Raw genomic sequence first — 23474 nt, forward strand, 5'->3', positions numbered from 1 at the left:
CCCCTGATCTGCGCAGATGAGCTGCGACCACCGCCATCACTTTCGTGAACACCCGAGGGGCACTGGTGAGGCCGAAGGGGAGCACGGTAAACTGAAAGTGCTCTTGGCCCACCGTGAACCGCAGGTAACGCCAGTGGGCCGGCAGGACGGGGATGTGGAAATATGCGTCCTGCAAGTCCAACGCTACCATCCAGTCTCCGGGGTCTAGGGCAGCTAGAACCTGAGCCAAAGTCAACATCTTGAACCTGTCCATCCAGAGGAAGGCATTGACGTTCCGGAGGTCCAAGATAGGGCGTAGGCCCCCTTTGCCCTTCTTGGGAACCAGAAAGTAGTGGGAATAACAACCACGACCTACTTCTGGACTCGGAACGTGCTCGACGGCCCCCTAGGCCAAGAGGGCCGAAACTTCCTCGTGGAGAAGATTCAAATGATCCCCCGAGATACGGTGGTGCTGCGGTGGCATGGCTGGAGGGGTCGTCTCGAAGGGGAGGGAATAGCCCCTTCGGACGATTTGCAGCACCCACCTGTCCGATGTGATGGACCGCCAGTGGAGCAGGTGATGGCGAACTCTGCCGCCCACTGGCGTGGAATGGGCCTGAAAGCTCGGACTAGGAAGGTTTTGAGGCGGATGCTGCCGGGGTGGATGTGGACTGACCTCGTCGTCCTCCAGAACCGCCTCGGCGGAAACCACGTCCGCGCGCAGGTTGGTTCTGCGGCTGGTGGCTAGGCGTACGTGAGGAGGCACCCCTTCCTTGGCCACGAAAGGGGCGAAAGGCAGAAGTTTGCGACCGCGGGGCCGAGAGGCCCAAGGACTTGGCCGTAGCCCGGGAGTCCTTAAAGCGATTCAGCGCACTGTCCGCTTTCTCGCCAAAAAGGCGAGTGCCATCAAAGGGCATGTCCATGAGAGAGCTCTGGACATCACCCGAAAATGACGTGGACCGCAGCCAGGCGTGACGTCGAAGCGCCACTGAGGTAGAAATGGCCCTACCCAGCGAGTCCGTGGTGTCAAGCCCACATCTTATAGCATGTCACGCGGCATCCCTCCCATCGGCCAGAGCCTGGGTAAGTCGTGTCCGGACCTCCTCCGGACACAGGGGCAGCGCGTCCTCCACCGCATCCCACAGAGAGTGGGAATAACGGTCCAAGAGACAAGCGGTGTTCAAAGACCGCAGGCCCAAACTAAGGGAAGAGAACAGCTTCTTGCCAAACTGCTCTAGTCTCTTGGAATCCCGGTCCGGCGGGGCGGTCGGGAAAGAGGATTGGGAGGTGGAGGCCTGGATAACCAGGCTCTCAGGGGTAGGGTGTTGGGACAGAAAACTGGGGTCGCCCGGAGCAGGGCGGTGGCGCCTGGCGACGTTCCTGTCCACAGGAGGAACTGTGGAGGGCTTGGACCAGGTGCCCTGTAGAACGTCAGTGAGGGCCTCATTGAACGGCAGCAGAGGCTCAGTGGAGCTTGCTGCAGTCTGAAGCACCTCAGTGAGGACGTTCGTCCTCACAGCCACGGCAGGGAGCTCGAGCCCAAGGGCTGCGGCCGCCTTGCGCAGCACCACGGAGAAAGCAGCACCCTCCTCCGACGCCACAGTCGGAGGAGAGATGAATCCAGTGTCTGGCGAGGTATCCAGACCACTGGCCTCCCCCAGTTCATCTGCCCAGTCCTGGGACAGTTGGGCCTGAGCGGCCATAGGATCCTCGGATCCCTCCCAGTAGTCCCCATCATCCGACTCCTGGTGTAGAGGAGAAAGTAACGGAGCCGGGCGGTAGACAAAATGTGTCTCTAGCGGCGTCGATCTCGGCGTCCATCGACGCCGGACCGGCGCCGGGCCCGGAGCGGGACTGAACTGGGGCACGACGTCGAGCGGAGTCGATGTCGGCGTCGGGGGTGGTACCGGTGTCGACGCCGGCGGAGGAGGCGTGACGAGGTCGACCGGCGTCAACGGGGACTCGAGAACGGGTCCCTCGGGCGCTTGCGGCGTCGAGGCCGGAGCCGTCAATGGCGCCGGGGCCGGAGCCACCGGCAGGCAAGGCAGCCCAGTCGGGTCCGCGGGGCCCGAAGGCGCACCAGCGGGCGCCGACGGCGGAGCCAGGTTCCTCATGGCCGAGAGGAAGGCACTGACTTCCGCCGGCGTCGCGTCAGTCCCAGGGACCGGAGGGTATGGGGATGTGCGCGGCGCCTGCGGCTCCGCCAGAGCCGCGGGGGTGGAACCACCCTGACCCTCGGCCGAGTCGCGCGACCGGCGAGGGGAGTCCGAAGAGCGATGTCGCCTCTTGGACTTCTTGGAATGCTTCGACTTACCCGAAGACTTGGATCCCGACGACCGATGGTGACGTCGGCTGCGGCTCCGCGACCGATCCTTGGACCTCCTCCTGGACCGGGATCGAGCGACGCGCGGAGCAGAGTGGCGGATCTCGAGAAGCTTACGGGACCGCTCCCGTCTAGCCTTCGAGGTCAGGGCCTTGCAGTCGGAACACGACTCCGTGTCGTGGTCGAGGCCCAAGCAGTACAGGCACCGGCGGTGATGGTCCGTAACCGACATCAGGCGGTCACAGTCAGCACAGGCTTTAAAACCAGGCATCCTACCGGCACCGGAGTCGATTGACAGGATTAAAAAGGATCAAAAAACTAGTCAAAAATTGACTAAAGGGGTAGCTCTCCCGGATCTGCGCTTACTGGCGCGGAAAAAAGAAGAACTGACGTCAGCGCGCGAGGGCGGCGTCTAAGTACTCCGACGACGTCATTCCGGCGCACGACGCCGACGACGGACGCGGAGCCGCAGACGACGCCTAGCGACGCGCAAGGGGTATTGCTGACGAAAAATCTTCCGGATCCAGTCTGACGCCTGGGGATATTCTAAGGTGAGGAATCTAACTAACGTGTTTCTTTCAGATATATGGTTTATAGACTAAATATAGTTTAATTAGTAATTGAATAAACATTTAAATTAACGAGTTAATTTGCTGTAATATTTTATTGTATTATTTCTAGGTTTATGTCATGTTTCCCCCATCCCAAGCATAGGAACAGATGACTCTGAGGAATGGTGGAGTATTCCTTACAGTGGGGATCCTCTCCTTTTTCCACAGTCAGAGGATTCCCCAGACTGGACTGTGTATGGGAGCCCCCGACAGAGGTTACAGCCTTCCTGTTCCAGACAAGGTTCCTTTAATTGGGAACTCCCGCCAGAGGATCCCGCCCCCAGACCATATGTCATTGACTCCTACGACAATCGCTGAAAAGGAAAGCCCATCTTCGAGAGAGCAGAGAACGGACTCCGGAAGACGCCATTGCTTGGAAGACGCCGATCCTGGGATTTCAGAGGAGGAGGAGACATCAGGCGAGAGCACTCTGCTGCTGGGGTTATGCATGAGAGAAGAGTGTCCAGGGACGTCGGGAGAACCAGGAGGCCAACGAACCCACGCTTCGCCCCGCAACGCCCCCCGGAGGAGCGTGGCTCACACAGGTACGTGCGAGGCTCACAGGGTGGGCTGGGAGGAGGGAGAAAGTTGGCAATAGCGGGCGAGCTGTTTCATAACCCCTGTCTATCCGACCGCTCTCCCCTCACAAACCGCATGTCCATAGCCCTACTGTAGCACCGGGTGAATCTTCACTCCCTGTCCCTGATGGAGGTTTTAAGATAGACCCTCTTACCAAAATTGTGCTTCTCTTCTTCCAAGGAAAAGTTGAATCCATGAGGGAGAAAACGGAGCACCACGAAGTCCGGGCACTGAGAAAAGGAGTACCGAGGAAGGATAAGAAGCATTATCCTTCTCGAACCCTGGCACACTTGAGACACCGTGTATATAAAGAAGTAAAAGAACCCTATATAACCTCTGTTGTGGACCTCGATCCTTTCAGCAGTTCACACTTTATAACTAATATTTTAAATTAGTTTACATTTATAAAGTTTTATTATGTATATGTTTCATATTTTTCAAAAGAATATTAACTTTAATAATTTTCCCTATAGTTCTCCATAAGAAGATCGCCACCAAGCTGGCTGGGTTCTTCACTTATTTGTGAAGATTACTAGTAGCAAGTTTACACTCAAAAATCCGGTTGTAGGAGGATTTGTGGTGGAGATATGCAAGTCTACAATTAGTGTAAATCTACACTCAGAGATGGTGAACAACAAAAAAGTGTAGATTTAGACCGAGATGCAATAGTAGATTTACACAAGTAAATTTACACATGTAAATAACATTTGTGAATAAGACCCTAAGAGAGAAACACTTAGCAAAGTCTTTATCTTTTTAGACAACAATTTGCATGTTGGGATTCTTAAGGCCGTATTCACAATGAGCAAAACCTACAAGTCCTAGAATGCAACGAACTTGTAGTAGAATTATGTATTCACGACTGACTGAAAGCGTCACACGTGACACCGGGCTTTTTGATAGCAAGTCATAATCCCATTAAAGAAACAAATTCCCTTGATGAACGATATTTAACATAATATTAAAACATTGTCCCCTAGTGATAAAACGAGAAAAACATTGTCATCCATATTCTGGATGAGTTCCAGATAAAAAGTAAAAATGCACACACTGCTCTCATTTTAATAATAACATAATAATAAATGGTACTTACAGTTCACAAGGTAAAGAGATATATTCCATTTTAAAATGCATGAAGGGGGTGGAAATCTCAAGAAACTGATCTTCTTTCTCCTGTTTCCATGCTGTTCAGACGTAAAATCAAGAAAAATGAATAGCATTGGTACCATCCAGTGAACAGCAAGCACAATTTAAGAGTGTGTGAAGATAAAGCAAAATTAAAGGTAAAGAAGCTTTCTTTAGTGGATTTCTCGCCTCTCCTCTTCGGTCCCAAAACATTTAATTTTACTTACCTTCTACTTTTGCCAGCAAAAACTCATGAAAATCATTTAACTCCCAAGTCAAAGGGGACATGCTCTATTATTTGTATTTGACGTTTACTATGCCTTATCAAATGTCCCACTGACCATTGCCTGCTCCTAACAAATGAAAAGAAAACTTTTCATTTTTCTTTTTTAAATGCAACCTGTTTTCCTTTAAGGGTTTAAAAAAAAATATTGCCGTATTTAAAAGCAGTCATGGACATGGTGGTCTGCTGACCGCAGCAGGCCACCATCTCCAAGATTTTAGCAATTCCTAATTGATCCCAAATTCTAGAATGACATCTCTCCGACCATCCTACCTTTTTTTTTGATAATCAATTTATTTTGAGTTTTGAATGTAACAAGGAAAACAGCACCATTCAGGACTACATCTTAAAAGGCAAGACCAAGGCAAAAACACTTCACATTGGCATAAAAGGATAGACATACATAAGTCCAGTATCGACATATCAACTTTCAATCTGGAGATCAAATTAATCCACATTAGTCTTCTAGCACTCCAACCCATTTGCCTCACATTCGGCGAAATTTCTTAGGACATCCCCATTCCACATAAAGAGGCCGTTCCTGCGCGGCACACCAGTCCACCCCCCTGCGCCAGCGCGCCAATGTGGGCACGGTGGTATTCAACCAGTGAGCAGCAATGTCCCTCTTAGCTACCACCAGTGCTGTATTAAGGAAGAGTTTCTCAGCCCTGTTGCCATCCAGCCCCTCGGTGATGTCCAGGAGAACACGTGTAGGATCAAGAGGAACCTCCCAGCCTAAGACCTCCGTGAGTTCTCCTGTTAAGGACTCCCAGTACCCCTGTATCGCAGAGCAAAGCCATACCATGTGATAGAAGTCTGCATGAGAGTGGGGGCAGAGGGGACAGAGGGCATCAGGTCGAAGCCCCGCGCGGTGGAGGCGCAGCGGTGTAAGATAGGCAGCGTGTAGGAAGTATATTTGGACCAGACGAAGCCTCGCTGAGACCGCAATTGTTCTAGGGTCCATCAGGGCATCTCTCCGGTCAGCGTCCTCCAGAGCCCCAAGCCAGCCCTCCCATTTGTCCCAGAGTTGAGAGAGGGAGTTGGGGGTATTATTGGTAAGTGAACGATAAATGTGGGAGATCCCTCCTTTTCCCAAATAACCGGTCATGACCTGAGCTTCAGGTGGACTATACTCAGGCAAGGAAGTGCCATCTGGGATATAGGAGCGGAGGGTATGGCGCAGCTGCAAATATCGGACAAATTGAGAGGAGTGGAGGGAGTGTCTGGCCTGCAAATCCTGAAAGGAGCGTAGATGGGTACCGCTCCAGACATCGCCCAGCAGGGAGATCCTGATGAGGTCCCAGGGCCCGAACCCTGACAAGGAAGCAACCTCTCGGAGCCTGGTGCCGTACCACAGGGGGGTGTATTGGGTCAGCTTGCCCGACCAGCGGGTATGACGTAGTGAGGCCCGCCAGGCCAGAACCACTCCGCGTGTGACCTCAGGGAAAGCCTGGGGAACAATGGCGCCATAAAGCATCCCCTGGATAGAGGAGAAGCCCAGGATGTGCAATTCCAGGCGGTATGCCGGGTCGGACCAGCTGCCGTTAAACCAATCGTGTACCGTAAGGAGCTGAGTCGCTAAATAATAGAGATAGAGGCTCGTCATCCCAAGGCCTCCGTCAAAAGGTGGGATTCGGCATTGGGCCAGGGCCAGCCTGGGCCTCCGCCCTCCCCCATAAAAACTTAGTGGCCTGACCATCCATTTCACAGAACCAAGACCCAGCAAAGGAGAGATGTGTATTCTGAAGCATGTAAAGAAAGCGAGGTAAAATCATCATTTTAAATAGGGCTATCCTGCCCAGAGTGTTTAGGGGCAGATACGCCATTTAAGGAAATCAGCGCGGACCCGCTTAACCAGTGGGGTGACGTTTAGTGACCATGCGAGGTCGGGGAGAAGGGATACCCAGATCCCCAAGTCCGACGATCCTACGTTAAAGGAACAATACAATGGTGGACTTTACTTCTCAGGGCACAAAGCTAGGCTCTGAAACTTGGTCGTAAACCATTGATCACTTACCAACAACTCCAAGGAGGTGGTAACCTTTTTGCAAAGGGGAAGGTTTAACCTTGAGACACTTCCCCTTTATGAATGTTGTCGAGTGACCTAAGGGAGAGCAGGCAGTGTTCCAAAGGATCACATGAAGCCAATACCCTGGGGTCACAAATATCAACCTGCCTAATTAATATTCATTTGGCTGTACATTTTACGAACCCAGAGAGTGAAGATTTCGCGTAGAATTACCTTTATCTAAATTGAATATGGAAACATCGGCAGTGGTGGTACTGAAAGGTTACCATCTAGTTGGGTAAATGATTAGGACTACATGGAAACTAGCACACATATTCACCTTTCAAAAATGGTAACAGATCGGGAAGTGTGTTTTCTCTTGAATAAAAGTGGTGAGAGAGTGTGGTAAAACTGCCAATTTTATGAGGGAGAAATGCACATTCAACATAGCAAATGCAGCCAATAAATAAATCTCATTGGGAGCACTAGTCTCTAACTTGATATGTCTCTCGGCTTGTTGTGGTGAAGTAGAACAGACGCCTTCAAGATTGGCTTCTTAATTATTCAGAACTGCGTGCTTCTGCAAAACATTCCCTGATGAGAGGTAACTAAAAGCTACACATAAACCCCATCAGACATAAAACATCCCTTTGAGAAAATACCCTCTCTTGCTTGGTAACCCCCATTTTTGCTGTGGAATTTTATTGATGGGTTTTAGAGTCTGCGCACTGGGGCACTGCTCTGTAGGGACCGGTGGATGTGTTCTGACCCCCGTACCATCTAGAAATTGGTTAATCCCTGATTGGTGTATTTAACTCAGCTACAAGGCCATAATATATTGTGTAGAAATTGCACCCAGGGCATTGAAAGTTAAATAAACCCCGTGGACTGCAGGAATGAACTGTAACTCATCTCACGAGACTATAACATCCATAATGCACTAATCATATGCACGAAGCAAAAGACAATCAAAGCAATTTCCTAATAAAAGGATACCGGAAATTAGATGATTCTCAATGCATGTTTCTGCCTATGAAGAAGAGGCGTTGCCTCGAAACGTGTCGGCCATGAGGAAAATGCATGGCATCTTGAGACAAGCAGCAGCAAGGTGACAAATGCCAGATGGTGGGGTCACGGTCGAGTGACCTTTCAATGCTTAGAGCATCTTTGGACAACACAATATTTATATATATCAGGATTAAGTGCATTTGCAGTACAAATAAGGATCTAATTGAGGCACAATTAGCCAGTAAAGAACGTTTTTTAGAGAGAGGCTATTCAGAAAAGACAATAGACAGTGCCATCAACAAAACAAAAAATCTGTCTAGAGAGGAACTTATATTCAGACCCTCTCGTAAAACCAAGAAACATACTTTAGAGAAGGAATCAGTAACAGACAAGAGTGGCCCCAGAGAAATGCGCCAGGGCCTGATGGGATTCCCCCAGATCTATTCTAAAGTCAAGCAGACCTCTGGGCTCCCATATTGACCAGGGTATTTAACACAGCTATCGAGGTAGGCATGCCAACTGCCGTTATCGTGCCAATTTTTAAAAAGGGAAACAGAAATGACCCGCAATGCTACCGCCCAATATCCCTTATAGATGTTACGGCGAAAGTTTTGGGGAGAGTAATTTTAAATCGCTTAATGGACTGGGCTGATGAAAAAAACATTATCACAGACGTCCAGTATGGGTTCCGAAATGGGCGCTCCACGACAGATCAATGCCTTAATCTTTATCACTTGGTGGCCAAATACACTCAGGCTAGCGAAGGTACCGAGTATTTGGCATTTATGGACCTTTCAGCAGCATTCGACTGCGTCAACAGAAGAACGCTGTGGGAAACCTTGGGAGCCATAGGCGTGGATCCAGGACTGATACAAGTTTTACAAATGCTTCATTACAACACAACGGCACGGGTAAGATTCACTGATGATGGGGACCTCACGGAAGACTTTCGGTGCCGGGGTGGGGTGCGGCAAGGTTGTATCCTTGCGCCCCTTCTGTTCACGCTTTATACAAATGGGCTAGACAAGGCGCTCGGAGCATTGGAGGCAGACTGCCCCTGCATTGGGAGGAGAAGTATACCAGTCCTCCTATATGCAGACGATGCGGTCCTCTTGGCACGCACGGGAAGGAGTTTACAGGTCCTTATTAGTAGATTTGTTAGGTTTATGGCGGACTTAGATTTAGTGCCCAACCTCTCAAAATCATATATTATGGAAGTGGGCAAAACGCCATCTAAGAACTGCAGTTTCACAATAGGAGCTCATAAACTCGAAAAAGTAAATTTTTTTAACTATCTGCGGATTGTATTTGATAAAGATCTCAATTTTAAGCCACTAGTAAGGCATAAATGTAGCCAACACCCTAGCGCGGTGGGGTCGATTATGAACTATGCGACCAGACTGGGCCGCTGGTCACCCAATGAAATAGCACAACTATATTGTTCGGTATGTTGTGCAAAGACCCTGTATGGGAGTGAGGTGTGGGGTTTCACAGACGTGGAAAAAATCCAACTGGAAGAAAATAAGTTCTTAAAAAGGCTTCTGCAAGTGCCAAAATGTACACCCTCCTTCATTGTTCACGAGGAGCTGGGTATTACCTATCTCAGCGAGAAGGCTTGCCAAAAACCCATTACTTACTGGATAAAAATCTGGACAAATCCAGAGGCAAGTCTAAGCAGACTAATTCTAGAGGATTGCATGAGAGGGGATAAGGGGTCCCAAATACCCTGGCTCAAATACGTAAGGGACGTCTTGACTAGTCTGGGCCATGAAAACTTTTTTAATGAACCTCGCACACTAGTTAGCAGAGACAAGGGCGTCATAAAGGCAGATTTCATGCGGTATTCAGCTAGGGTTAGAGAGGACAGAGAAGGGCGGAAAATCACAGTAAGGTCATATCAGCTTACAAAAGCAAGCCCGGGTATGGAATTCTATCTTGCCAATATGCACAACAGACAGGACAGATTTTTAATGACCAGATTCAGATTAAATCTTCTGCATCATATCCTGCCAGTTCCAGCGGGTTTTGCACATGATGCAAGATTAAAAGGGGGTTGCGGCTGCGATCTTAGATCTCCGCAAGATACCCTCCACTTCGTCCTAATTTGCCCTTTCTACGCTCACCCAATGTCTCTGTTCTTAAAAACAATCCTAAGACGTTCCAATATAAGACAGGCCAAAGTGGCCCTTTTATTTCTTAAACTTGCCTCTGACCCTTTCACCCTATTCAGCACAGTACAATTTTTACGATTGGCAGTTAAACTAAGAAAGACCAGAGGAGAGGATTAACTATGTTGATCTAAGTAAAGGGTGGAAGTATTCAAAGATTCTTATTTAGATTGGTCCAGCAAATTTTCCAGTGAGATTTGTGTATTTCATGATCTCTCCTTCCATGCCATGGGGGAAACCCTACATGGTCAAATGAGTTGAACACTGTACAGAATTGCCCCGGTTTTAACGTTCATATTGCTGGGTTTTTTATTATCATTGTTTTAATGTGAAATGTGTATATTGGTTTGAATTTTTAATGGAAGAGGGACTGATTATAACATGTATCTTTTATGGTTATTTTTAATATCCGAATAAAGATTATTTGAAATTGAAAATTGAAAATTGAGTGGCCCCAGACTAATCTTTACGTTTAACAAACAAAAAGATAGTCTGAGTAAGATCATTACCAACAATTGGCATCTGTTAAATAGTGATCCCATATTGGGCCCTATTTTACCTACACGACTAACGATTACATATAGAAAGGCCCCCTCTACCAGTGATTTTCTTGTTAGCAGCAGCCCTGAACTGACAAAGAATCGAGGGTGGCTTTCAGAAAGGAAGGGTTTCATAAGATGTTCAACATGCAAGGCATGTAAACATGGGATCAGTAAAACCACATTCCAAACGGCCTTGGACATTAAACCCACAAAAATCAGCAAGTTAATCACCTGCAAATCGGAATATGCCATCTATGTTTTGGAGTGCCCTTGTGGACTGCAGTATGTGGGAAGCACAAAACTGCAAGTCCACAAGTGGATCCTCCAACATTTGCGAGCCATAACAAACATGGATAGAAATTATCCAGTGGGTCGGCATTTCAGTGAGATGCACGGGAACGATGCATCCCAAATTAAATACTTCACCATAGATACCATTCCACCTTTACGAAGAGGCGGAGATAGAGAGGCATTACTACGCAAGCTCGAGACCAAGTATATCTTGGAACTCGCCAGTAAAATCCCACAGGGATTAAATACAACGGAAGACCTATACACGTGACTGGACTAGAGACATTAACCTGACATATCAAATAGTCAGTGTTAGCAATTTAAGGTAGACATTTCTGACCTTCAGGATATAAGCATTTCAAGCTGATTAGGACTAATAGACGATTTTGCATACTCTCTACCTAATATCACTTTCCTTTTATTTGAGCAAGTACAATATTAAAACCATAAAAATAGAAAAATGAAACAAAGAAAAAATTATCCTTACACATGTAATCTTAGCACAACTATGACCTACTGAATCCCAGTCAGGATTAGTAATGGAGCATATATTGGGTTTTGCACTTGGTTTTTTCAACATGAATAATTAAACAATTTCAGCTGTCAGGGGGGTTAGCAGGCCCACTATGGGCATAATACAAATCAGGTATACTTGCAAAGGATGTTGCAGCAATGCATTTGACAAAGTGTATTTACACAGGAATTTTAGAGGACGTGGTATGACTAGCAATTGAACAGTACTTCTTCACATTCCGGAGCCAGTGAATAACTTTATAGGTAAGGGAAAACTGATCTTCCCTACTGCCCAGGGTAACTTTGAGAACTTGTTACAGGATAATCTGGCCCTGTTTCTGAAGTGGTCTGCTAGGCTGCGATGCTTTGGATTCCTGCCCTTCCCTTGAGTGGCATCTTCAACATAATTCTTATTAAGTACCCCACTAGATATAGCTGACTTCCTGGGGAACACCCTAACTGGGCCATGACCGCCCATCCAGGATCCCCCCCTTCCTTCCAACTAAGAGAGCTGCGTGAGTGATGGGTTGTCTGTTTTTCCAACACCGTTGTGGGGGGAAATGGCCGAACTATAGTGCGCTGGGCTGGGGAGGTAGCAAGTTGTCTTGGAGGCATAGCCATCTGCACTAGAAAGGGCATATCTGGCAATGGGGTCTTATTCTCCCCCTGGGCCTCAGCTTGCTGGACAATCTTAAAACACTCTTTGGTACCAAGGCCTCATTCTTTTTCTCTTCTAGGGTTTTCACAACCAATCTCCGGTCCCAAACCTCATCCTTTAACCCCTCAATCACCTTAGTAAGTCTATCTATATCTAGAGGCATTATGGGCTGTGCAACAGATATTCTAAATATCCTTTCTTCAACTTCAGGCTCGCTATCACCCTGAGAGCTGAAGGTGGCAAACCTATTTCCACATAATACATCAATATTGGCCAAACCCGAAGCACTATCCCCAATGTTCTGAACAACAGTATTTGAGTTCTGTGGAGTTCCAGAGGGAGTAGCAAGGGAGAGTAAAGCGGGAGTAATCTTCTTAATGAACATGTTCGGAACCCTCTTCTTTTGCCTGTGCCTCTTCTTTTTTACAAGGAAAGGATGCAATTTTGGGGAGGCATTTTCATTCAGATAGACAGGTGGGTTTAATATCCCCCCTACTACTTCCAGCAGGCCATCTATTCTGGCCATGATAAAGTTCCCTCCTGCTATTGTGCAGCCTTTCTTTGAGGGAGGGGGGGGGGTACATTAGCTACATCAGCAGCCTTCCTCGTTCTCATTTGTATTTACACAATAAGAGTCAATTGGAGCAATAAGAGGGGCAACAACAACAAAAAGAGCTCTCTGTGCCTTACTAAGCAAGATGTTAAAGGACTAGCCCAGCCCAGCCTCTTTCGGGCTTTGATGGGAGTGGCTGAGCCTGCTCTTCGCCCGGACTTTGGCCAGGCGCATTTCTTGCTGCAGGAATGCAGGGAGCGCTATGAGCGCAGTGTCACGGTCCTGCCATTTAAGGTCCAATTAGAAAGGGCACCTCCGGGCGCATCCCAAGGTGCTGGAATGAGTCCCCAAGAATTAGGTTGGTTGCTAAGAGCCTGTAGGAAAGTGCCCTTTTTGACATGGTCACCCACACTTTTTGCCTGGAAATTGATGTGATTCTGACTGGAAGTGCACTGGGTTCATGCTAAGCAGGCCCCCAGAGCCTGATCTCTCTCCCAAAACTGTGCAACTGTTTTGCCCAGTTGGCAATACCTTTAGTCCCTCTGAAAGTCCCTTTATATGGTACCGCTTGTGTCTAGGACCTGAGGTACTAGAGAGGGTCCCCAAGGGCTGCAGCATCAATTGTGCCACCCTAGGGGACCACTCACCAAGCTCATGTAAACTGCCTCTGCAGGGTGAATGTTTTGGTGCAGACAAAAGTGAAAAGACCACATGACACACATCCATGTGTCAATCAAAAAAAGGGGGAGTAGGACCAGGTTAAAGGTCCAGAACCCATGCTCCCATTAAGCAATGTATAAATACAAAAAGAGGGGTCACTTTTCCTATTGAAAGAGAGATGAATAGAGAACAGTATAGGTGGAAAATCAATCAATTGAGGGTCGGTCTTCCTTATTGGAAGATTGAGCCCTCACACACCCGAATGGGTGTCATGCTTCATCATAGGGATTAGCTCCTCCTAGGGCCGGCGCAACAATGCCCCAAAGGGCCCCGCAAGAGGGCTCTTTGGCAGGGATCTTCTCTTTAAGCCGTATGAGTGAGTGAGGGTCTACAAACTTAGGGTAGGTTGCATAGTGAAAAATTGGTGACTTAAAACTACCTAGGGAGCGTAGTCAAACTTTTTAAAATAGGATCCCATTGGCAGGGTTAAAAACAAGAAAGCGAAAAACTGTCACTGGGGTATAATGAGCTGTGCCGACTTCAGCATTTGAAATTATTAAACGGTTAACATGCTTCATGTCTGAATAGGTCCAGGTGGGATCTGTGGCGTTTCTTCAGGACCAAAATGAAATGAATGAATGGTCCCTAACCTATCATTGGGCGGGTTTATTTTGCTCAACAGAATCCACTGTCTTGCTTCAAGGATATACGATGAGACAAAAGGAGAATGCCACACAAAAGCAATTTATATTTAGTTTTTGGCCTAAAAACGACCAACCTAAAAAATTAGAAATTTGTTATAGCAAATGGAGAGGGAGTCTATATGATGGTAGAGCGAATCCCAGGGATCAGAGTGGGGATAGTGATGAAATGCTATGTACAGTGAGAAGTGCACAATGCTCCCCTGCAAACGTTGTGGTCAGAAAAGCAACTCTCAGCTCTCAATGATAGACACAAAAAATATATTTATTTTTTATTAACCAATGAAGCATTCTTAGATTGCAATTGTGCATAAACCCTACGATGACAGGGTTCTGCAACATAATCTCTTGGGATTTAAATAATTCAATCATTATCTTTGATCAGCTTTTGACAGGCATCCTGTACACCAGATTTTTTTCCGCTAATATCTTGGAAAGCTAGGCCATACACCAAGAATTCATGCTGTGAGTAGATGAGTTACGTTTTTACGTACCATTCCTAAATATACTCTGTGATAAGATCCAAAGTCAAGAGTAGTAAGTACTATTTACCTAAAATATTCTAAAACTTCTCTGCTTCCAACCACTCCTATCTACAAATTGAGCCAATTTGTGGCCCTTGCAAGTTGCAAGACATTTTGCAACAAGTCTTCAGTGTCGCAATGCAACTTATGTACTAAGAGGTCGTATCGCAAAATTTGCATTCGCAGAACAAGCTGCCCAATGCTTAATATTTAGACAGGCAGCTATTTGTGACTCCCTGTGATTGTCTACTAACTCAATGCCAATAAACTGCAGGGAACAGCAGACCACCATCCCTGTGTGTGCATTTTCAAACAGCAAACAGTTTTTTTTCAAATCACCCCATTATACTTTAAATGAACCGTTTCTGCTTTAAAAAGAAAATCATATTTGGGAACACATGGGGAGCAGGCTGTGGTCCAACACGATTCCCAAAGGGAAAGCTGTCCAACAGGGACAGCGTCTCCTTTGCAAATCTGTTACACGTGATTTCCAGGAGCCGGTATCTTTTCAATGGTTTTTAACAGCAGTCTCAAACATTGGTACATACCATTCCGAATCGCAAATAGGAGGGGGGATCCTTGCCACACCCCTTAATAACAGAGAATTGCAATGGGTCGATAAACCCATTTTGCGAGTCAAAAAATACTTTTCAAACTAGTAACACTTTGAAATTTTGCAAAATTGCAGATTTGCTTAACAAAATGGCCTTTTACCTCAGTCCTTATAAATATGCGACCAAATATGGAACCTTGTCAGTCTCACTTTGTGGCTGTAGTCCAGCATCTCAATGGTCTAAGCAGACGTAATATTAATGTATATAACAATGTAATTAAAATGACAAGTAGGGTTCACCATCTTAAAAAAATGTCTTGCATTCCTACACCTAATGAAAAAGTGGGGTGATGAAAATATCCCTACAGCACTAACAGAGATTCATCTGTTGGTTATACATTTCTAATCCGATTTTCAAAAACATGCTTGATCTTGTTAAAACCCCAGAGGATATGTCATGCTATCAGTAATAAAGTGTCATGCTATAAGTAATAAAGGCTGTGAATGAAACTGTAGGTCAAAACTAACAAAGATCCCACATGTACGAATGGCAAATGATGAATTACTTTATTACCTAGAAGGCCAAATTCGGCCCCGTTATTTTCTTATTGTGATCAATGGCTTGTCCTCTGCAGATTGAATGGAACAAAGTATAAATATGCGACAACCCAGTCAATGTGTAAGAATTCTTGGCACAGATAAATTGTAGTCTCCACTGAAATGCAGTACATGTTTACTGGAGGAAATTAATATCCTTGCGCGGAGCCCAAGTAATTGCCTTTAGAGACGATTTAGCTTTTCATGTTGCACAGTATTTCTTTTATGATATCTCATCATGAAAAATGTATTAATAAACTGTCCTTTGTTTCTCTTGAATGGGAAATGTTCTAAATTATATGAGGCGGGTCTCGTTTGCTTCCCCAAATATTTTTGGGGCACTTGGGTATTCTAAAGCGTTGCAGACTGCCCTATTTCCAAAGCTTTGATTATTTGAAAGGTCAGGTCTGAAGTATGCACCGGAATATGCAGCTCCCTGACTTAGGTATGAAAGATAAATTAGAGAGGGTCGTGGTAAGCGCCTCCTGCACTGCCACCTAGTGACAGTAAATAGAATGCAGGCATTGGCAGCAAATAAGAATAATTCTGAGACCTATGTCGTATCGCATAAAGCTAGCAGTGCCAAAGCCAATGTAAGACACGGTTTCTGCCACAATTCTGAGCAAATGTGTCTTATAGAGTTAAAGAGTTGGAGCAGTGCTCCTAGACAGTTGTACGTGATTGCGAGTCGTATGGCCATTCGTGGCATGTGCCACTTTTGTTTGAAAGTTTAGCAGCATTTGTTGATATAACTAAAGTAAACAACAGAGCATAAGACATTGACACATACAAAGCAACATAGCAAAGCAATTATAATATTACAAGGCAGTCAAAACAGAGCTCAGCCCAGCCACAATGCTACACAAAAACATCAGATGGAACTAAAGTAGAACAAAAGCACAGCAACAGAACAACTCAACACACAACAAAATGCCTCAGAACAAATATGGACTAACACTGCTGCACCATATTACCATCTCCAGCCAACTGCCTTCATAATATGATGGTGTCGAGGCAGTTCTTAATGTTTTTGGGTTCTGCCGCATGGGCTCTATCACATAAAGGGAGACCATAAAGTTCTAATTTGAAGCATGGTCCCTGCTCAGCTTTGGGTTGAGTGAATTAAATGGTTGAAAAGTTGGATTAGGGATATTTTACCACCTTTGACAGTGGTAAATTGTTGCATGCAATGTTCCCTCTAATTATTTTTCACTGTGTGTGGAAACTAGAACTTTACGTGCACACTTTTCTCAGTCACAATCTTGCACAACTAAGTGATGGAGTTCCATATTATGTGAAGAAGAGTGAAAAAGCTAGGAGCAGTTTGGCTTTTTTTGCTCACTTTTCCATAATAACTAGTGCAAATGGATCTGTTCTAAAGTTTACTAAAGCATTTTCTCTAGTTCCTTCCTACTTTTTCTGGCTGGAATTTCCTTTCCAACAGTCCATTTAAATAACTTATACCCCCAGTGGTTTAAGTAGGGTGAAGAAGTTGGAGGAGACTGTAAAGGACCCATTTGGAGGAGCTGTGCCTTCTGTCACGATGAGTAAATACATAGCGCCTAGAATCCCACTGGTGACTTCCTTTTCACCCCGGTACTAGTCCTCTTGGTCCTGGTGCTCCTGGTCTTTTTGGTCCTTGGTCTTCATGATCGTGGTCTTCCTGGCTGTGCTCCTCCTGGTCCTAGTCCTGCTAGCCCTTGTCATACTGCTTGAGATCCTGTAGTACTAGTTATGCTCATCCTGTTCTGGTTCCTGTTCACATCATATATGTGGGCCTCCAAGCACTCTTCATGGTCTGCCTTCTCCTGGTTCCAGTCCTTACCCCTTTCTTGACCCTTCTACTCTGGGTCCGCCTGGACTCCCTGAGTCTGGACCTGCTGATTCTTGTCATCATAGCCTGGCTCCTCATTATCCTGGCCCTCTTGTTCCTGCACCATCTCTGCTGGCCATGTTGTCCATGTTCCTTCTCCTTCTTCTGCTCAACCTCTTTCTGGTCCTTCTCTTGGTCCTCCTGGCCCCAGTAATGCTGATGTGGTTTCCGGTTTTCCTAGTGGACAGGTTCCTGGCCTTTCGGATCTACTGACAATATAGAGACAAAGTAGAGCCTTGTGTCATTAGTGACACCCATTGAAATAAGAAACTGCAGGAAAAAAAATATAATGAAGCCTTAAATAACAGGAAAATGGTTATAAAAAAGGAGTCCCTGGAAGCGTTATGCGAAGCCTCACATCAAAAGAATGCATCCGCTTTCTGGATGGCTGTTAATACTCCTCTCCTTTACGATAACACTAAGGCGCGTATCGAGATTGCTATTACTGAGGAGGATTGGGTGGCGCATTTTTCTAGTCTTTACAGCCCGCAAGATAATCCCTATATTACTGACCCTGTTGCAGGGGATTATACAGGAGACGGCGTAGAAAAATTGGCAGTAACCCTTGAGGAAGTTAACCTGGGTTTGAACGCTATGAAGGGCGGTAAGGCTGCAGGGCCTGATGGGATCCAGGCTGACTTATACAAAGGAAACATTGAGCTCTGGGGTCCCATGCTGGTGCAACTTTTCAACCCAGCACTGGCTAGGGGCTTAAATCCGTCCTGGTTCACCTCGGTTATTGTACCTATCTTCAAGAAGGGAGATAGACAATGCTGTGCTTGTTACAGACCAATCTCCCTATTGGATTCATCTGTTAAAATCCTCGGGAGAATTATTCTGGCCAGACTACAAAGTTGGGCTGTGGAGAACGAAATAATGAGTGACTTACAATATGGCTTTCAAAAGGGTATCGGCACTGTGGAACAGTGCCTAAACCTAATGATTATACAATCAAAGTATTCGAGGATAAAGGGCGAGTGCCTGTACCTCATGTTCGTCGACCTATCGTCGGCGTTTGATTGTGTATCTCACGTTAAATTATGGGCAATTTTAAAAGAGATAGGTGTGGAAGATTCCATTGTTTGCTTTTTGAAAGATCTTTATTCAGGTGCCACAGCCTCGGTTCGCTATGGCAGTGGGGGCCAATGCACCAGGAGATTCCAGGTTGGCCGGGGCGTGCGCCAGGGCTGCGTCCTGGCACCCTTTTTATTCCTGGTGTATATTAATGGTCTTGAACGTCACCTTCTGCGCGAGTGCGGGGACATGCCCAGGGTTGGGGGGAGGTCTGTCCCCGCACTCTTGTATGCGGATGACGCAGTTTTAATGGCTCGCACTCCCGTGGCACTACAAAACTTGATACAATCATTTGAGTCTTTTATGTCTAGCTTAGATTTAAAGGTCAATTGTAGTAAAACCTTTTCAATGAATTGTGGTAAAAAACCTGGTAAGCACACAAAAAGAATGTTTCTGAACAATGTTCCCTTGGAATTTACTTCTACCTTCCCTTATCTCGGTGTTCTGTTCCACGAAACCGGGGCGTGGTCTCACGCGGTAAAGGCTAGAACTCTCCTGTTCCAAAAAACCATAACGGCCTTAAAGAATTTTATTAAAAAACTGGGAAAGAAACCAATTAAAGAAATTTTAACTATTTATAATGCTACATGTACATCGGTTGCCATGTATGGCTCGGGTCTCTGGGGTTATACTAATATTGATTTAATTCAGAAAGCTGAGAATAGGTTCTTGAGGTACGTTCTGACAGTCCCCCAAAGTGTCGCGACCTATATTTGCTACATTGAACTTGGCTTAACTCATATATCTGACTTAATCAGAATTCAACCTATTCTCTTGTGGCATAGGATCTGGACAACTAACGAATGTAATATGAATCGGGCCATCCTTCAGGATGTTTTAAAATTGGAAAATGTGGGTCGTTTAGATTGGTTAAATTATGTCAAAACATTCTTTGGCAAAATTGGTTGCCAACAATATTTTGTAGACCCCCTTTCAATGGATGGTGTATCCAGGAACTTCTTGTCTAGGCTATCCCTGGAATATCTTATGGAAAATAGAAGGCAAGAGGAAATGAAGAAAAAGTCTGTATCCTTGCATTTCCCTCTGCTATCTATTAACAATGTGCAGCCATACTTGACTTTGTCGATGTCGAACTATGATCGTTTTATTCTGACCCGTTTTAGATTGTCCATCGTTTTTAGACTCTTGTCTTTCCCAGTAATGAACTCTTGGTTGCCGAAATTGTCTTTATGCCCGTGTGATGGTTCTTCACCCCAGTCAGATATCCATATTCTATTTTTTTGTAAATTTTACACTATACCACGTAAGTCATACATTATCCCACTACTCAAAGAATGGAAATTTAATAAATGTCGTCCAGCTTTTTTAGAACTTCAGAGAATGGATACTGTTCTTACAGTTACCGCAGTTTTAACCTTTTTTAAAAATGTTTTTAAATCTAGGAAAACATTGGGTTTTGATGCATTTTAATTTAGACCCTCCGCCTTTTTATATTTCATGTTTGTAATTTGTTATTGTAATTTGATGTTGTAGCTTTCATGGTTTTTGTCTTTTAAACCGAATAAAGTATTCTTGACTTGACTTGACATGACACCCTTATGTCAATCCTCGCTTCTTATTATTTTCCATGCTGGAATTGCAGAGCACATGGCTATGGTGATAAAAGCATTGTTCAAAGAAAACAAGCTAAACACAGAATTCAATATGCCATTCTATAAAAATCTTGGACTGGCTGATGGTGGTCCATATGACTTGGGTAGGAACCCTTGGCAGTAAAACCTTTTGAAAGACGAATGCTGAAATTATAGCCCCAGGGTTCCCCTCTACGATGCAGCAAATGCATTCCAAACAAAGTTATAATGATACTTCACAACTCTGACACTTCTAAATTCCAAGGGTGAATAAGTCATCCAGTCAAGGTTTTCCTAGGGGTTCCGGTATATGACATTAGAAAATCAGGAATACAAGTCTAAAAATGAAAGTGTTGTATACTTTCTCAGGAAAGAAAAAAGAACACTACAGAAAGGTATTGTCAAAATAACATTGCTCCACAAAACAGTATATCACACGAGTTTTCTAAAAGAAAGTCATTCGCTTACTTAGGAGCAGTCATTAAATTCACATAATCCATGGTTGGTGTTTTACAAGCATCCACAACACACGTGTATCACTACCCTTGAGCAGCACGTGCATTTTTTGTATACAATAGTAAACAAAAACATATGTATATAGTCCCCAGAATTTTTAAGGGGCTTTGCTGAAGGATGGAAATTGGACAAAAGGCACATTGATTGCTGACACCTAGGGAATACGTTTAGATACGTTTGAAACAGCTGTAAGGCTGGTTTTGAATCATGGCTGTAGCAATCAATGAGTTAGAAAATAATATGCTGGCCTCTGGTCCTAAAAAATAATTTGAAAACAAAGAGTCTGCTGGAATAAGGAGAAACTTGATGGAGTTGTGGGCCCTGAGACCGCCTTTGCGCAGACCACAGTATACCAATCTGCACCGAAAAGCACTAGTATTAAGACATACGTTTGTTTTCGGTAAACACGCAACACTTAAAAAAATAAAAAATAAACCGAAAAGCACAGCCTGAAATAAGATACACCTGCACCACAACGATTATAATCAGTGGCCACTGTATGGTCAATGGCGAGGGGCTCTGCTGAGGCAGGCTGGCCTACATATGAAAAGCTCTGTTTATCTTTGAGTTGTTTACAGTTTTATATAGCACGAACCAGACCAAAGGCATTGGAGTGCTTCAACGAGCACCAATTACATTACACAATGTTAGATTCAGATTTCTTTTTTTTTTTTTTAAACACAAGAGATAAAGTGATTTGCCCAGAATAACATGATGTTGAGCCAACGCCGGGACTCGGGTCTGTCTCCCCAGTCCCAAAGTCGGAAGCTCTGGCCATAGCGCCACATTCTCTCCCTGATCAAGAGGCTGATGACGACGAGCCTGGAATGAGGCAGTTAAATAACAATGGAAAGACTTGCTAGTCAGTAGTCTCATGAAGAGAGCAGGATTACAACAATTCCAGACCCACTGGTGCTCACCATCTACTCACAACTCCGACTCACACAGCTTAAATACTTCCACGTTGCTTATCTTACACCTGAGAGGTTGTGGCGTGCATGGGGGTCGAGGGGAGGATACTGCTAGTATGGGTCTGTCCAGTCGTTGCTGAATACTGGCAAAAGAACTTCCGTATTTTAGCCTGAGTTCACACCCAACCAATCTACCCATCTCCCGCGATTAATCCTACTGGGGACTCAGGGGACGGGGGTGGGGTAAGTCAAGGGAAAACGTACTCTGATTGGGACATTGCTCGCCAAAAGAGCCATTGCAAAACATCGGAATGATACAACCCTGCGACTCGAGCAACATGGCGGGTGGCAATGGATGGGGTGTGTTGGACTTGGCCCTTTTTGCAGGGTCATCCCTAAACTTTTTGCCTTTCTCCTAGCCTTTTTTCTGACATTGTGTTGGTGGTTTTAGGACTCTGGGCACTTTAGCACTGCTGTTCAGTGTAAAGTGTGTGTGCTCTCTGTGGTAAACATGGTAAGATTGGTCTACACCTGTTTGGCCTATTTAATTTACCTGTCAGTCCCTTGTAAAGTGGTATCTCATATACCCAGGGCTGGTAAATTAAATGCTGCTGGTGGGCTTGCAGCGCTGATTGTGCCACCCACCAAAGTAGCCTTTTAAACCTATCCCAGGCCTCTGCCATTACAGGGCCTGTGCGCGCAGTGTTACTGCCGCTGTGACGTGGCACCTAAGGTGTGTGCCATGTCTGTGACTCCCCTTTTACTGCATATCAGTCACCTAAGGTAGGCCCTAGCTATCCCTATGGGCAGGGTGCATTGTAGGTAAAAGGTAGGACATGTACCTTAAGTGTGTGGCATGTCCTGGTAGTGACAAACAGCCATTTTGGTTTCTCACTACTTTGAAGCTGCCCTCTCATAGGAATGCATTGGAGATTCCCTGATAAGTGTTTCAGTGGTAATTCCTGATATGAGAGGAGCAGCGCGGTCACGTTTGGTATGGTTGGAATAGCAATAATAAATGCTACGCAATGCTGTGCGCAGATTTATTTGAACTATTTTAGGAATGCCACTTTTAGGAGTGGGCATTTCTGTGCGCTATGTGTCTGCCTTCCTGATGTGGATTACATGTCTGGCTTTGGAGTGACAGGGGCTGGTGAGGTGTGTGTGGCTCCAGGAGGGGCAGGGTGAGTTACCGCTAGGCTGAATACGGCATCTGCATTTGGAGTAGTGGGTGGAGTAGTCCCCAGACCCTGAATAGACCTGTGCCTGCCTATGTGAATGCTGGCTCCACCCCCCCCCCGTGGTGTGTCTGATGGCAGAGCCCCCATCTCACAAAGGAAGGTGTGGCACTGTACACAAAGTGCTCCACACTCCCCAGAACCAGTTAGGACTGGTTCCCCCAAGCCCTGTGCCAGGACAGACAAAGGAATTTGGGATATAAATATTGGTGCTGTTCCTGTGCTTCCCGGTAACGTGGGGGCTTGCTGCTGCTGGGCACCAGGAGGAACCGCCATGAGGGACTGTCTCCCTGCTGGAGGGCCCTGTGTGCTGGCCTGCCTGGGCGCAGCCTTTGCCCTGGATGTTTTTGGGGCATAGCGCCTCGTGAGCGCTATATCTTTAACTCCAGGAGGGAATCCTGGTGCTCTGCAGTGCTGCGCTGCATTCCGAGGGAACCCCGGCATGGGATTCCCCCGAGTTTCTGGAAGAGGCAGGAGCTTACCCCGCATGGTGGGGGCATCTGCGGCAGAGCAGGAGCCCACCCTGCACGACCGTTGCTGAGGATAGTGGGTGCCCACCCCGCACTCGTGTTTATTTGGCCAAGTGGGAGCCCA

General features: G+C 46.0%; 1 protein-coding gene across 2 annotated transcripts in view; it reads right to left on the reverse strand.

Annotated features, from left to right (window-relative positions):
• Window positions 1–23474, reverse strand: part of ADGB (androglobin) — a 1188702-nt gene that overhangs the window by 816774 nt on the left and 348454 nt on the right. For both annotated transcript variants that reach the window (XM_085611585.1, XM_085611586.1), the window contains exon 12: window positions 4586–4676. In XM_085611585.1, coding sequence (XP_085467711.1) covers window positions 4586–4676 — 91 coding nt within the window. The remainder of the gene's footprint in view (window positions 1–4585; window positions 4677–23474) is intronic.

The sequence above is a fragment of the Triturus cristatus genome, chromosome 6 (assembly GCF_964204655.1).
Source record: "Triturus cristatus chromosome 6, aTriCri1.1, whole genome shotgun sequence".
NCBI lineage: Eukaryota > Metazoa > Chordata > Amphibia > Caudata > Salamandridae > Triturus > Triturus cristatus.